The 17,465-nt window shown below is 42.0% G+C and overlaps 1 protein-coding gene across 1 annotated transcript in view; it reads left to right on the plus strand.

Annotated features, from left to right (window-relative positions):
- Nucleotides 1-17,465, plus strand: part of Grin2b (glutamate ionotropic receptor NMDA type subunit 2B) — a 308,494-nt gene that overhangs the window by 257,645 nt on the left and 33,384 nt on the right. Inside the window, exons 4-8 of the mRNA XM_035448863.1 lie at nucleotides 2,267-2,469; nucleotides 3,192-3,363; nucleotides 3,922-4,075; nucleotides 7,406-7,531; nucleotides 9,854-10,083. Of these exons, the coding sequence (XP_035304754.1) occupies nucleotides 2,267-2,469; nucleotides 3,192-3,363; nucleotides 3,922-4,075; nucleotides 7,406-7,531; nucleotides 9,854-10,083 (885 nt within the window). The remainder of the gene's footprint in view (nucleotides 1-2,266; nucleotides 2,470-3,191; nucleotides 3,364-3,921; nucleotides 4,076-7,405; nucleotides 7,532-9,853; nucleotides 10,084-17,465) is intronic.

Below are 17,465 nucleotides of genomic sequence, written 5' to 3' on the forward strand. Positions count from 1 at the left end.
AAAAATATGAATGCTAGAGTTTCAGAATTAGTAACATTGCATGCTATTCCATTTGGTTCAATCCGTCATCCAGTTAATTTGCATCTCTCCCAAAAGATTCAGCAATTTGTGTGATATCATCCGTCCTCACTGGGTTATCATTGTCTGCAATTTCTTGAACACAGAATCAGTTTTGTTCTCTGAAACACTATATAGGTCACTTCTAAGAGCAGAGTTCCCTGAGATGTCACTAAAGACCTCTCTCTTTGTTGGCAATGATTCATTAAATAATCTTTCCTTTTCTTTTGGGATATAGATTTTTAAACTATTTCTCAATCTGTCAAAGTATGCAGTAATCCATGTTGTAGTTCATCTTGTTCACAAGGATGTCAGGGGAAACTTTGCCAAAAAGCTCTCTCCACAGCATCTTCTCCCACAGATACATTAAGTCTATTAGCAAAGAAAATGCTACTGTTTTCTTACAATTTGTCCCTGGCTGACCTATGTTGAATGTCCTAAATCAAATACTTCCTTTCCTGAGTCTCACAATCCATGGCACTGAAGTTAATTAGATAGACGTAGGCTAGGCTCACACACAGGACTTGAACATGTAGGTGAGATATTTGGGCCCAGTGCTAAGGACAGGGAGAAGTTGGTGAAATTTTTGAATGGTCACTGTATGACAACGTCATGAGGGCTGTGTGTGTGTGTGTGTGTGTGTGTGTGTGTGTGTGTGTGTGTGTGTGTGTGTGTGTGTAGTTATAGTCTCAGTTTGGGTCTGATGCTATGTGGTAGATCAAGAGTGCGTTCAATACATCATTTTCAGGTTATGATGGACTTACTAGGTCATAATCCCATCAGAGGTAAAGCTGCATCTCTACATATACAGGGAAGAAAACATTGGATTCAGTGCTTAATTCTGAACCTAGAATTAAGCCAAATAGCTTGGGGAGAAAAACAAAACAGATAGCAGCAGAGTTAATGCCAGAGAAAAACTGGGCAAATGCCAAACAAGACAGTCTAAGACACAAAATCAGTGCCCATATTATAAAAACATAATAAACAAGGTGGTGGCTATGGGGACCTACTTTATCCATGGGAGTAAGGTGATCAGCTTTGTGGAATGAGCTAGAGGAGGAACTAAACACACTTAAGTGCAGACAAAAGCGGAGGCTAAGATGAGATGGAGTTTGAATTGGCATTAGTATAGAAGTTCACGCCTATCTGGTTGAAAGTGAAGTTAATCCACGCATACACTGCTTCTCACTGATAGCTGGAGTTTCATAGGCTTGGTACCTCAACTGGATCACCCTAACTACATGGAAGAAACTGTAGGCTGTAAAGAAACCTTATTTCCTTGTGACAACTGAGGATGCTCAGTTATTTGAAAATTAAAATTATTCCCCCCTCCCTTTAAACTCATTGGTACCAAGACAGCAAGAACCCAACAACAACACTGTATGGATTCTACATAAAGTCAATGGATGAAGGCCTCTGCCACAAGGCAAATGAACCCACACATCTCTCAGGGCAACTGACAGCAGGATCTGCCATATTTGATTCAGGGAATGCACTCTTTCACATTAGAGTCATGAAGGTGGTTTTTTCCTTCATGGGTGGCATAGTCTTTGTGGCCCCACAAGACTGCTCACAGAGAGAGCTATCTGTTTTATCCCAGGGTGTCTTCTTAGTCCATCAAGTGCAACTCTGCATTGACACATGCAATTGTCACCAAACCAAACACACACCCTTCTCCAAGCAAGTAGTGTTTGCATCCCTTAATCACAACATAACCTTGTAAATCAGAGATCCATATTTCTCTGAACAATTCCCCAGTGAACTTCTATTACAACTCAGAGCACATCCAGCTAGCTCATTTGCTACAGGCACTCTCTTATTTTTCCTAATACTCTTTGCTGATCTTAGGATTATGTTTCTTATTATAGTTGAGTAAAACAAACAAACAAACAAACCCCACAGCCATGTGACCCAGGAAAGTCAAGAATTTCCCAGCTCTTGATACAGGAGCTGTGGGTTTCAGAGGGTACCCAGACCATTGTAGGTACTCACTCAGTGCTGAATGAGAGAGTAAGTAAATAAAAGGATTGCTTCTCTTGAATGAACAGACATTTCACAGCATCTGTTTTAGAAAGTATTCTCCCCATTGTGTGCTGTGCTGGTATTGGTTCGCCTTTGGGCAATGGCTCTGGAGACAATTCAGAGAACACTGGGAGAGGTTTGAGACAGAGGTCTGTGGTGGCTGAGTCCTTTTTTCATCTCTGTGCAGGTGGGGAAATGGAAAGACAAGTCCCTGCAGATGAAATATTATGTGTGGCCTCGAATGTGTCCGGAGACCGAAGAGCAGGAGGATGACCATCTGAGCATCGTGACCTTGGAGGAGGCGCCGTTCGTGATTGTGGAAAGTGTGGACCCTCTCAGTGGAACCTGCATGAGGAATACAGTCCCCTGCCAGAAGCGCATCATCTCTGAGTAGGAAGCCTCCTTGGATGGATGGTTCTATGTGGCCTAGGGGAGGGTCACAAATGCTCTTTGCTGATCTGGAGTTAGGCACTCTGGGAAATTCTCCACTGCTCTTAGGCTTGGGCATTAGTGGGAGCTTTGATCAGATGTGTGGCTCCATCTAAAACCCTGGCCTGAGACAATGACTGCTATGGTTCCTTTGACCTTGCCTAACCTCCACAACTGGGACTTCTTTGAGCGTGGAAATATGTTCTCTCTAAGCCAGCATTTTGAGAATTAGGCCTATGTTTTGAAACAATCCCACTTGATTTATGCTGTCGAATGTTAGAGCTACAATACTCTGGGATGAGGTGGGGAGTGAAGCATCTCGAAGGGACAAGTGCAGAGTCTCTCAGGTCTGGTAGGCATTTTGTGCCTGAATTCAGGGTTTTATTAAAAACCATGAACTCAATGAAAAATTCATTAAGCTGAACCTGTAGGATACATGAATTTTCCTCATCTGTGTTACATGTCAAGGAAACATTGAAAAATTTGCCATGATATGGCTCAGGATGCTGAGATAATGGAAAACACCACAGTTCTAGGTCTGATCTCTTTCCTTATGCAGGAAACCTGTACTCTGGGGGCAGGGGTGGGGGCTGAGATTGAACTTTTAATGAAAATGTGACTTTTCCTTCTTGTACAAAGCCTTGCTTTGTTTGTTTGTGTTTTTGTTTTCTTTAACTGGGCAGGAATAAAACAGATGAGGAGCCAGGCTACATCAAAAAATGCTGCAAGGGGTTCTGTATTGATATCCTTAAGAAAATTTCTAAGTCTGTGAAGTTCACCTATGACCTCTACCTGGTGACCAATGGCAAGCATGGAAAGAAAATCAATGGGACCTGGAATGGCATGATTGGTGAGGTCAGTATCAGGAGACAAGGTCTTGACAAAGTCATCTCCATTGTGCACTTTACTTCCATGTTGCTTCAATTTTGTTCATTTATCTTATGAATTTAACAGTATGTAAAATAGTAACTAGAGAGAAGGAGAAATATGCTTACCAACCAGTAATATGCTTACTTCATAATCATGAGGACCTCAGTTTGATCCCCAGAATCCAAATAAAATTTCAAATACAGTGATGGGTGCTGGGAAGGATTCCTGGGGCTTGGTGATCACCCAGTCTAGCTAAATTGGTGAGCTCCAGGCCAACAACAGTCCCACAGAGGAGGTGAATGCTATTCTAGAGATGGTGCCCAAGTTTCTGCCGAGCCTTGAGAATTTTGCTTTTGGTAGAGACCTGCTTGCTATAATGTTCTAACAGTGGCATCATACTGTTTCCTTCAGGTGGTCATGAAGAGAGCACCTCTTTGCTATAATGTTCTAACAGTGGCATCGTACTGCTTCCTTCAGGTGGTCATGAAGAGAGCACCTGCTTGCTATAATATTCTAACAGTGGCATCGTACTGTTTTCTTCAGGTGGTCATGAAGAGAGCCTACATGGCAGTGGGGTCACTAACTATCAATGAAGAACGATCAGAGGTGGTCGACTTCTCTGTGCCCTTCATAGAGACCGGCATCAGTGTCATGGTGTCACGCAGCAATGGGACTGTGTCACCTTCTGCCTTCTTAGGTAAATCACATGTTTGTTGATGACAGGACTGGACTCAAGGACAAGTATCTGGAATGAGAAACAATTGAAGGACATGGTTTATCAAGAGGTTAATTCAGAGGCCGGGCATTGGTGGCGCACACCTTTAATGTCAGCACTCAGGAGGCAGAGGCAGGTGGATCTCTGTGAGTTTGAGGCCAGCCTGGTCTCCAGAGCGAGTGCCAGGATAGGCTCCAAAGCAATACAGAGAAACCCTGTCTTGAAAAACAAGAGAGAGAGAGAGAGAGAGAGAGAGAGAGAGAGAGAGAGAGAGTTTAATTCAGACAGGGAATTCATTGGGGGCACCTGCTTATTCTTAAACACAAAAATTAAGAATACCCAGAAATTAGGGTGGTGTGTTATCCTACAAGAGACCACTACGAGAATGGTCATCAGAGGTCCCATATAGCCTCCTTTTCATCACTTAGTGCTCATTTTACTTTGAGCAAATTTACTTCATTCTGGGACTCTATTTTCCTCATCCACAGAATATGGCATCTCAATCAGTTGACTTCTTTCTGCAATAAAAATTTTAAGTATAGCTATCTTGTGTCTTAGTTACTATCCTGTTGGTGTGGAAAGACACCATGACCAAGGCAAATCATATAAAAGAAAGTCTTTGATTGAGGTCTTGCTTACAAATTCAGAGAGTTATTCCATTATTGTCATGGCAGGAAGCAGACAGGCATGGCATTGGAGCAGTAGCTCAGAGCTCTTCATCCTGATCCACAGGCAGCAGGTGTTGAAAGAGAAAGACACTGGGCCTGGAATGGTATTTTGAAAATTCAAAGCCCACTCTCAGTGACACACCTCCTCCAACAAGACCACATCTCTTAATCCTTTTCAGTTTATAAACTGGGGACTAACCGGGCAAATACATGAGTCTAAGGGGACCATTTTCATTCAAACCACCACCTCTTTGAAAGACCTATTTATTTTTTAATTATCTTCAAGAATTGTGCTTAGGGCTAACACACATATAAACACATAAGCACTTTCTATTTATACATGAGTTTTCTGAGACTTTGCTAGCCAGATCTCATCTGATTCTTCTTCCTAACCCCTTTCTCTTTTCCCCAATACCACTCTCTATCTGCCCACTCTCTAGCATCACTCAAATATAAAAAGCATTAGATATGATTTAAAACTGGGTGAGATAAAGCCACAACTTCTATTAGATGAGGTCTTTTGTGAGCTCGTACCATATATATTTCCCCCGGGGCCGTGGACTCAGGGATTAGAAAATCAAATGTCACCTTGAAAACAGAATTTGGGACTAGGAGACAGGAAGCCTTGACTGGTCATAAACAAGCTATAAGCCATTGGACTGGCCAGAGTCACTATAAAGGGAAGAACATTTTTTTTAAATGAGAATATTAGAAGAGATAGTGACTAGCCTTTATTTAAACTCTGTCTGGGAGGGATTAATTTAATTAATGTACCACTAAATGGAATTAGAGATTCTATAAATCTTTTCTATAAGTTTCTCAAGTGTCTTAGCCAATCTTCATAGCATTTTCCAGCATTTCTATGATAAATCCCAGGAATGGCAGTCATCATAGCCTTCATTCTAGTCTACTCCACTACCTGGAGCCATTGTGGTAGACAGAGAAAACTATGCAAATAGTATTGTGGGGGATGCTAAGCCACATTTCAGGGTGCCCTTGATTCATAACCTGACTGCCACTTTCTGAGCATGACTGTAGAAAGAACATTGCCCTCTCATGCTTAATTTACTGTAAGATAAATATGTCCACCCAATAGTGAAAGGCACGTTGAAAGGATTATAAATAATGGCACATGGGGGAAGTTCTTTATAAATTGTAGAGATCAATAAAGATGTTTGGTACATTTGTTTGCAGAAAGTTGCCATAAGCTAGAAGAGGCAGGAGTGGGAGCAGGGAGAAATAACAGATGTAAAGCATTCATTCAGTTCATGGCCAATCATAGAAAAGCATGAAGCCAGGGTAGGATTTTCACCAATTATAGTCCAGGGTGGAGGAGGTTTTCCTGCATCAGATGAAGCAGACCAAAATGTACTGTAGGTTAGAGACCCAGCTGCCACCAAAAGCTTTGCATTTCACAGTACTGTGTTAGGCTCTGGGACTTTGTTAAAGGTATTTTTTAAATTGATCAAGTGACCAGGATTTTATAATCCCATTGGAAGTTCAACAAAAAAAGTAGGTTCCAGAGTGGGAAATATATTTTCTAATTTTCAGCCAGCTTCCTCCTCTCTCAACTTCATCTTTATTAATGACTTGGAAGAAGGGAGAAACAGCATGTTAATTCACTTGTTAAGAGTTTACAATGTGATGTGACAGCTAAAAAGGCCAGAACTATTTTGGGACACGATTGAGGGCCACTGTATTATGGGACAGAATTACCATCATTCTTTGGTGTCTAAGGCATCATAGAAATGGCTTATTGGAATATAGTGTTCAGCTTATGGGTCTCTCTAAGCCAGAGAAATTTAGCTCAGATGGAATAGATTTAGCAAATATGATGAAAGATACTAACGAAAACATGCATGGGACAGTCTTGTTCTCATGTTTAGCCTTAGCCCATCAACCCACTGCTTAGTAATAAAAGTCAGATTGTAGCTACTTTGTGATTCATAAATAATGCCTGTTTCCTTGTTACCTGAGAAATGTCCACTATTGCAGACATTGACAGTCAATGTAGATAGGCTTTAAAAAAAACTGATTAACTTATAGTCTCATATCTTAATGATGTCTAGTATGGTATACTACAACAAAGTAGGCTGGAAAAGTGACCTCAGGCTGGACACTAAGAGAATTGTGTGGACACAAAAGTGAAGATGATGGTCATTCATTGTATGACAGTATCACCAAACCAATTCGACTCTACAGTAGTACCTACATTTGTCACGAATTTGTCCACAAGACTGGCAAGCAATGGGAAAGGTTTCCTTCATGGTATGGCCATGTTGATGAGGACATAGAGCAAGTCTGTTTAGTACCACTTACTCATGCCATATCCATGTTGTCCAATTGCACCATTCATTGGAAGATCCAAATATGGTGGCAATAGTGACAGAAACTGCCCCCAATAAACCCAGAAAGGCTCACAAACAAGATGGGGTCTTCATGCATTTCAAAAAATGGTCTTTACTTGCCCAGGTAAAAGGGGGCTGCTTGAATTTATCTTACATCTTCTTCCAAATCCAACCTTGGCTCTCTGGGGGCACACAGCACACCCGTGGCTTGCTCGTATGAAAAGAGTTGATGATGGAGATGATGAGCTGTTTGTTCTCTGCTTTGACCCTGAGCACTGTTCTGCTTTCCTTCCCAGAGCCATTCAGTGCTGACGTGTGGGTGATGATGTTTGTGATGCTGCTTATTGTCTCTGCTGTGGCTGTCTTTGTGTTTGAATACTTCAGCCCTGTGGGTTACAACAGGTGCCTAGCCGATGGCAGAGGTAAGATGCATGGACTCCTGCATCTCTGTCCCCCCCCCCACTTCACAACTCAAAACCATTACATCCGTTGTTATCTGTCATCTCCCTACTTCCTGTGAGGTTGGGGGGCCATTAGCATGTCAGTGTAGCAATGTTTCAAAAGAAAGGTTGATAACAGAGCTGGTAATTATGTGTCTGGACACTATTTGTAAACCAGAGGTTATGGGCAATTTACTGGGAGACATAGGAGGGAAAAGGCAATAAAGAATAAGAAAAATTAGACTGCCGGGGGGTATATGAAGATTGTTGTGTCCACTGGAGCTTCCCATAGCTGAAGGGTTACGACTGAGTTACAGAGTCTCCACAACCTGTGTCTTGGGCCCAGCCTCCCCTCCTAGGAGTAGTGTACTTGAACTAAAAAGGACACAGAAGGCCAGTTCTCACCTGTAGCTACTATAAGATGGGTCTCATTTCCTAAGTAGATTGGCATCACCAGGGGGAAACTGGCCCTGTGTTTGAAGCACTTTTAATATTTTTGAAAGCTTCATTGAACTTAATAGCTCCTTCAGAACTTCACAAAAGCCAGAGGATTAAGAAATATGCAGCTTCTTCTAAATCTTTTCCTGTTATAATTCTAGTTATTCTGGAATGTATCTCCAAGAGGACAGATTCTTAATCTTAGGTACTAATGAGAATTGTGTATCGAGCACTTAAAAGAGAAAGGTGCTTGGACCTAACCTGATGAGTTACTAAACCTAGGATGAGGCTCAGACATTGTATGTTTCGAGAGTGGTTATTTACCTTGGTCTTATTAGAATAGCCAGATTCACCTTGTATCTGTTCAATAAGAACCTCTAGGGTGGTCACTTTGAAACGGTGTTCAATAAACATGCCATTCATGCTTTGGTGGGATTCACAGTCCAAACTTGAGAGCTACTGCTTTACCAATTGGACTTCCAAGTGCTGGCCTACCTTATAGATGGGTGTGTTTTCTGAGGTGGAGTTATACATGTCTCCGCAGTATAGTGTGGTCATTGACTTCCCACATATGCTAAAAGTTAGCCAGAGGCAGTGACCTATATTCCAACCTGAGAGGGTCTAGTGAGTGAACCACTAGTGAGTGAATGATCTGAAGATCCCGTAAGTGTAGACAAAGGTCAGCACTGTTAAAAGCCAATGGTAGGGTAGACTGCCCTCTCACCTGGAAAAAAATAGAAAACCAGCATAAAAAAATCCACATTTGCAAACTCCACACAAGAACTCGTGATTACTCTTGTTACCTTAGGATGTTTCTCTTCACCGTTCACTCTAAATACCAAGTCTCCTCACAGCATTGCCCAGTTTGCAAAACTGAGCTTTGTAAGCAACTTTCCACTTGCAATCTATGGTATGAAGTCAAGTCCACGTTCACAGATGTTCGTGCACAGATAGATAGCAAGTTCAACATGTGCAGTCCCTGATGATGTCATTGGCTGAGCACATGTTGTCAGCATCACAGCAAACATTCCAAGACCTTTGCTAATAGATTGGGAAACTCTGTGGGCAGATATTCATTTCTACAGGGGAAGTGTGCACTAAAATTCAGGTAACACCCAAGGTCTCTCCCTAAGCAAGCAGGGATAGCAGGCAAGTCACCGATCACTTATGGGCAGAAGCTCTAAGATCAGATAGAGGGGCATGTGTCAAGAACAGCTAGCTATGTTTCTGTTGTAGATGCAAATGGCCACTCCAAGAGTCAGTGGTCTCTTATCTGGACTTCCTTGCACAGAAGCTTCAGCTGCATTGGGCCAGTTGGGAAGGGTTGGCATGGAGGGGTTAGGAGAATCAAGGTCAGTTTTGAGACATCAGCTTCTAAAGGCTAGAAGCTAAAGCTAAAAGTACATTTAGTCATCTAGTATTGGTGAGACTCAACCTTGAGGTCTATGACAATGGTAGAAAGGGGACTCACACAATTCTTGCTGGTATCTTGGAAGTTAAAATACTTCCTTTGTAGATACAATGGTAAATTTTAAAGAAATGGTCAGTGTGGCCATATTGAGATAGTTAGCCATGTAACCCAACTTCCACCCAAAAGAGCTTGATGGTCTAAATATATGAAGGTGGGAAGAATTTTAGCTGGAGAAAGCTCTCACCATACAAGAGGGCTGTGGATTTGCTTCTAAGAAACCCTCTTCTGCCTTCCTCGGGCTCCCAGGAGAGACACGTGCTCTTGAATTATAAAGCCACCATTAGAGTGGTCTCCTGCTCTTGCCAGTAACTTTCCAACTCTGGGTACTTGCAGATTGAAATAGGTCCAACGATTCAGGCTTAATTTTTTTCTCCCTGTCTTTTGTATCACACTAGAGCCAGGCGGTCCATCTTTCACCATTGGCAAAGCAATTTGGTTACTCTGGGGTCTGGTGTTCAACAACTCCGTCCCTGTGCAGAACCCGAAGGGGACCACCTCCAAGATCATGGTGTCAGTGTGGGCCTTCTTTGCTGTCATTTTCCTGGCCAGCTATACTGCCAACTTAGCAGCCTTCATGATCCAAGAAGAGTATGTGGACCAGGTTTCTGGCCTGAGTGACAAGAAGGTAAGGGACCCATTTAAAACTTGCATCTTTGTCTATCCTAGCCTGAGCCATACTCACAGTTTTTGTGAACCTGGTGATTTTCTAAATGCTGAGAATCAGCAGCTCTTTCTTGTGTTTTCTTCAATTGGGACATGGGTACAGAAGCTGGATTCCCTACTGAATTAATACTCCTTCACGCTTGCCTTCTGATTCCAAAAAGGCTGTCACAAGGGCGCCCTGGGCTGCAAAATAGGGGCTTGCTATGCTAGCAGGTTCTCCGAGTACATAGCTGCTCTTGTAGGATGCAGTTGGGTGGTCTCTCAGCTCAGGGCTGCCTGTTCACTGTGTCATTAGAGGGCCGCCCCTGTGTACCCACACTGGGGATACCAGAGCTTTACACCTCATTTTCCTCCCAATGGTGTTTGGCTGTGGGCTCTCCCTTTGTTCCCTCTGCACAAGCACGTGTTCCTAGGGCTGAGCGGGAGGGTTGTTCACATTGTATCTTGAAGAGAAGTGCCATTTAATGCATGATTACCCCTGTGTGGCGCAGATGAGTGGGTTGCCCCCATACCAATTGCCGTCCTCCCCACCCACCTGGCAGTGGGGAGAGGAAGGGAGGTATCTGCTCGTTTCCATATCTCCTAACTGAGGGGCACAAAACCTGCTCTCAATGCATGGGATCATGTAGGTCAGCCTGAAGCATGCCAGTCTCCATGGAAGATTTGTCCCCTAGACCTGCAACAACCATGACAGTCTGAGACTAGAAAAGCTGTATTTGCCGTGTCTGGGGAAGTTTGAAACCAAAGCATTTTGCATTCTTTCACTTACAACACTTTTTCTCTTCTTTAGTTCTTTAACACTTAGAAAGTGCCACTTTACATTTCCACTTCCAGGATGAAGCCCTGAGATAAGGCAGGTGTGTTTTAAGATGGGTAATGCTTTAGCAGATGGGTAGGGTCCTTGTGAGAAGTTACTGTCTTGACCTCAGGGGCCAGTTCCTCTATCTACTGCTCTTCATTCACCAAGAATTCTCAAAAGCATATGAGAAAGAGAAACCGTTCCTTGAGGAAATTGTATGGTGTTTTTTGTGTGCACATGCATATCTGTATGTGAGTACATGTGCATATGTGAGTGTGTGTGTGTGAAAGACACACGGATACACTATAATCACTGTTTATATGTGATATATTGCTCATTTTAGTTTATCTGATTTGTCTTCCTTTTTGTTTTATTTTTCTTTAAAGTATTAAATTATTTTGCTTTATTTTTATTTCAGCTTAAAAATGTTTTCGCTTTCTTGTATGCCCTTCTCCCTTTGTAAAGCATCATGTATTGCTCTAACTCATAATTTATTATGCGTTTATGTATACATATACATATTCATCCATTTGTTACCTGATTCATTTTTATATATTTCTCTTGCTTATGGTCCTATCGGCAGCATCTATTGGCATTGTCTTGGTTAAGCTTTCTTTTGCTGCAATGAAACACCATGACCAAAAGCAAGTTGGAGAGGAAAGGGTTTATTCAACTTATACTTCTACATTGCTGTTCATCATCAAACATCAGAGGAAAATCAGGCCAGGAACTCACTCGGAGCAGGATCCTTGAGACAGGAGCTAATGCAGAGGCCAGGGAGTCATTCTATTCACTGGCTTGCTTCCCCTGGCTTGCTCAACCTGCTTTCTTAACAGAACCCACAGGATCACCAGCCCAGGGATGGCACCACCCACTGGGCTGGGCCCTCCCCCATTGATCATTATTGAGAAAATACCTTGTAGCTGGATGTCATGAAGGTATTTCCTCAACTGAGGCGCCTTCCTCTGTGATGACTCTAGCTTGTGTCAAGTTGACACAAACCCAGCTGGAACAGCCATTATGGAACTAACTAGAAAACTACCAACCTCCATGTCTGCCTTCATTTGGACTTGGTATAGATCAGGTAGGCCACACCTACCAAAAATCATGGATTTACCAGGCTCTCTCAGGGCTCTGCTGCCATGCGTAGATTTCTCAGGGATATGGTACTCTGTCAGTGTCAATGGTGTCAAATCATGGGAACATGTCATCTTGCATTGATCTGGAAAAGGTGTAGTGGATTAAATTCCCATGAATAAATTGCCCATGTCACAAGCTCATGTGACCACATCACCATGGCAATAGAGTGGGCCACAGCCCTTTTTGAGACTTTCAGTTAACATGTGATGATAATTTACCATAATTGTCTTATTGTTTTATTCAAATGTCTCTGGAAATAGCTCCCAATACTGTATTTATCTCTCTAATACCTTCATTTCACACAGCAACAACTTGGAATGTGTTTCTATTTGAACTAAAAATAGTTGACACGGAAGGGGTTGTTTCCTTCCCTTATGGCCATTCTAGGCTATTTATAGCAAAGAAAATATGTGTCTGCCTGTCATGTTGTTGTATTATAAGAAATTAGATCATACCAATTCTTTTACATATAATAAACACTGCTGCTTGCATTTTCCCCCTAATGTGGCTTCCATGCCCCTTATTTATGAGCACCAGCTCTCCAGTATCTCTGGCCAATCACAGGAATCCTTAACTCTTCATCATTCTTGACCATGGCTCAATTCAGTCATCTGCCTAGGAAAGTTTTCTTCCCAGTTCTTACTTACTAAACTACTTAAACCTGACTCAGATTAGAGATCCTTTACTCGTAGAACTCTCCATAGGCTCTTCTGGGCAATTATTAGTCTTCCTCTTCCATGGCAATTATTCAGGACTTTATTATAACATGTCTTCCATGTTCTAAATGGTAAGCTGAAGAATTGTGCATATTAGTATTTCTCTTCGACAGTGGCTCTTACAGACAGTGACATTATTTGACCATTACTAGGACAACAAAAATAGGCTCCTGTGAGAGTAGAGAGAGAATCTGTGTTCTTATGAGCCTCCTGTGCCCGCCGTGGACATGGCACTACAGGGAAAGAAAGCCACAACACAGCAGGAGCCTTTAACAGCTGCTTAATCTGGAAATGATTGAAAATGGTTATCTGACGTATTGCAGAATTTCACAAGTGACAAATAGTAAATTATAAGCATCCCACCAGAGAGTGTCAACATAATCTACATAATTATAGAAAACATTTAAGTAACTAATGACACATGACTGCATATTAGTGTCAGGAACAGTTGTAAAAATCAGAGGAGAGTGTTTTGAAAGTGTACTTAAAATGTCAAAATTCATATTAGCTTTACTTCAAAACACCTAAAGAAAACAAAATCCTAGAACTGGCATGGAAATACATGCGGGGAAGCATATTATTTGAATTTAGAAAAAGGAAAATATATGCATTGAAACAATATTATTGAGAGTAGAAATGAGATGATTTGGAAGATTATTTGTTATTTCTTTTCAAAAAAATTACATTTCCATCAGGGAAAGTAACATTTACAGTAGAGAAGGGTTCTCAAGCTTGTTCGGACTATCAGATGGCATATGGTGTGTGTCACTCAAATCAAATGGTAAACATCTTAGAGTGACAATGGGAAGATATATGTAGCCCTGATACATAGCTTAAAAATTAGTCATCAGTATTTGGGCAGAAAAAAAGTAGAGCACTGAGATTTCATTTGTTATTGATAAGGACATGACCTTGCACGATGCCGCTGTCATTTGCCTTCCCTTTGGTTATGGTGCACTGCAGTGAGCCCCGAAAGACCATATGACGTAGTGAAGTGTGGGTGCACCTTTCAGCAGCCCTACTCTACATCCCTTCAGACACCCAGGTGGGAAGGGGTGAAGGAAGTTGGTGGCATCTTTTCCCCTGATACCGTATTCTAAGGGTCCCAAAACATTGCCACAAGGGGATATGTTGAAACAAGTGATCCTACAGGAACCATTTCACACTCTAACCAAACCAGTTCAGGCAGCCACTCCTTGCTCTCCCCTAGTTAACTCTAATTTAATTCTCTACCCTTCATTAACTAGCTGTTTTGGATCCACCTAACCCAGCTTTTCTCAGGGTAAGTTATATTCACCACTGTTCTTACTACTGCTGACACAAGATCATCGTTGTCATTATTACTGATGATACTTCAGCAGTATCTTGGCTAACACTTTTTTCCGCTCCTTTTAAGCCAGGCATAATGCCAAAAACATTGCAGAGGCAGTCTTGTGGAATGGTGTCGTTAATATCTTTATTTGTAGATGAAGTAATTGGAGCTTAGAGGTTAAATAACTTGCCCTTAGTATATTTTTGGCTGACTATCACCCCCCCATACCCAGTGTGCTACACTATTTAGACCATGATGCTTTTTCTAGTTAATCGCCCTTTTCATACATCCTCCATATACCTTATCAAAGTTTAACAAGCTAAATCGTTTCCCTCTATTAAAAATTAAACTATCTAATTAATTAAGTCATAATAATTAGATAGTATTCTAAAATTTGCACTTTGCTTGATAAATCATTCAGGGGTATCATTTAAATAGACAATAACAACGATTTCTAGTACTTGGGAAGGCTAATGGCTTTTGTATTGACTTTAGCCTGGGCATAAAGTGACCATGACATTTAAGCCATTGTTGGATGATCCAGGAGAGAGAAGGGTCATTGATGTAGGCAGTGGGGATGAGTTGGATTTAAGCAAACCTGCATCGACATGGAGATGACTGTGGCCATAGCAAGATGCTTGTGTCTACTGGGCTCTCTAGGATGTCTGGCCACATTCTGTTTCAGACAATCGTACTACCAGGGTGATATCCTTAGGTTATACTTTGTGGTTTATCTCCTGAAGGAGCTAAAAAAAAAAAGCTTTATTGACAACCTTCTCATCTATTCAGACAACAACAATCATTGCCATTCAACATTCATAAGCAAGTGTTCTACTATTGTATAATGCCCTCAGACTTGCCTGCAACAATGGAAGAACAATAAGGATGGCCATGTAACACATAAGTGAAGAGGCCTTGACTTTTCAAGATAAAAGGTAATTCTGGGTTTCTGAGAAATTACATAGGGTCTGAAAGTTACTATTTCTCCTTTTGGCACACAAGCAAGTAATATGATTTGAATGTCTTCTGCCAAACTTGGGTATTGAAATTTAATTGACATTGTAGCAGTACTAAAATGTGATTAGGTTATGAGGGCTCTGCCCTGTGAATGGACCGTCAGTATCTTAGAAGGGGGTTAGTTGCCATAAGCCTGGCTTTGTTCTGAATGTGACTTCAATTTCCTCAGTTCTCTTTCTCTGGCCTTCTTGATCTCTTCTGTCATGTGTACAGGTATCCTCACAATGTGATGTTCTCTGTCACAGTGAGAAGACCTTTGTCATATGCTGATGTCATGTCCTGAACTAGCCAGCTCTAGAACAGTGAAGAATAAGTTTCTTTTCCTTACAAATCACCAAGTCTGCAATATTCTGCTATAGTAATATATAATGGATAAAGAAAGTAGGGTGTGGCTTTCAAATCAACATTCAAACAACTAAATAAACCTCAGGGAAAGTGGTGTGCCTATTGATAGGACTTCTATCCTGAAACAGTTGGATGTCAGTGAGCTTATTGAAGAAATGGGGCCATGATTTCTCTTTACAAATGTATTTTCCTTGCTCTATTAACTTTAGGCTGAAAGCCAACAAGAGACAGCTAACCTTACACAAGATCTGTCACACCCTGGCCTTGGCTGAGACCATTTTGGTGAAATCATGGAATGCTAGGCTAAGAATAGCTTAGTAGAGGCATTGGGCATGACTGATGAGGTAAATCACTAGCAATGAGGGCCCAAGTTGGATATCCAGGTAGCTGAGCAAAATGCAAGGGTGTGAGCCATGCACACAAGCTGTCAAGCAGCATATCATGTTTTTGTTTTAAATGTCTTAATTTTTAATAAAGTAATTAATTAATTGTTTATTTATAGTCAGGGTCTTATGTGTCTGGCGTCCAACTCATTATGTTTCTGAGATTGGCCTTGAACTTGTGGCCCTCCTTCCTCCACCTCCCAAATGCTAAGATTACAAATGTGTTCCACAACACCCAGAGATTGTACTCTTGGAAAAGATGATAGAGAGCAGGTCTTTTGGAAATGGCGGGAGAATAGAGGTCCTTACATCTTGGGAGCATATGGAGTGCAGAATACATGGGGTGAGGGGGCAGACCTCTGCCTTTTCTTCCTCCTAATTGTCAGAATCAATCCATTGCTTTATATGGACCACCATCTCACTGAAAGCCTTTCTTAGTCCTTCCAGGGTAGCCCCTACTCAGATAAGTGTAGAATAAACCTACAGCTCTTGAATAACTTCAGACCCGCCCATTGGAGTCAGCTACCACCACTTCCATGGTTTTGTTCAAGTTTAAATCTGCATATTTCAGGCTATTAAGATGGACCCTAATTCCAGGAAGTCCCTAAGATCCACTGGGATTTAGGAACGGTCACATTCAAGTCCCAGGCTGCAGATAACCCAATATTTGCTATTGAGCTGCCATGGAGGCTCCTGACATGCTTTCTTTTTTTAGCTATGTTCCCCTCCACACATCACCCTGATGGCTGCCTTTCTTCTGGCACCCAATGACTTCACACCCTGGATTCTTCACCTCCAACCTGCTACCCCACTGGGTCAGCAAGGATGTTAGAAGGTCCCATCAAAAAGACATATCCACCACCCAACTTTTAGATCCAGTGAATGCTGATCCAATTGTTGGGGCAGCTTGCAGACATAACTAAGACTTTGAAGTGAGATCATCCTAAGTTGTCAAAGGGGTTGTTCAAGCTTCTGACAAAGCAGAGCTGTGTGGCACAGAAAAGGCCAAGATGTAGTGGAGATTGAAGGGGCAAACTTAGGCAAGCAATGGAGACACAAGAAGCTGAAAGAGGTGGGGAGGGGACTCTCTCCTGGATTCTAGAAGTATTATGGCACAGTTAACAGCTTAAAGAACTTACAGGAAGACATTTATGTCTGTGACCACCTGTGTGGCAGCCACAGGCACCTAACACAGGGTCATCAATGGCTTCTTCTAGAGCCGGCCTGTTGAGCTGTGTGGATGGAGCTTCTTTCCAGCCTGGTCCTGCTGCCCTTCAGTCCCAAATAAACACACAGAGGCTTATTCATTATAAACTGTTTGGCTGGTGGCTCAGACTTATCAGAGAATGCCTGGACCTGTTACTCCTTCAGTGGCTACATGACATCCCTCTGGCAGCTCACCCTCTGTGTCTTCTCCCTAGAATTCTCCTTGTCTGGTAGCCCTGCCTACACTTCCTGCCTAGCCAATCAGTGTTTTATTCATAAATCAATAAGAGAAACATATATACAGAAGGACATCCCCCATCATCCTAAAAAGAAATCAGGAAAATGGAGAATGCTTACAGACCTGAGAGCCATTAATAAAGTAATTCAGCCAATGGTCTCTCTACAGCCTGGAATGCCATTGCCTTC

Source organism: Cricetulus griseus, chromosome 8, assembly GCF_003668045.3.
Source record: "Cricetulus griseus strain 17A/GY chromosome 8, alternate assembly CriGri-PICRH-1.0, whole genome shotgun sequence".
In the NCBI taxonomy this organism is placed as follows: domain Eukaryota; kingdom Metazoa; phylum Chordata; class Mammalia; order Rodentia; family Cricetidae; genus Cricetulus; species Cricetulus griseus.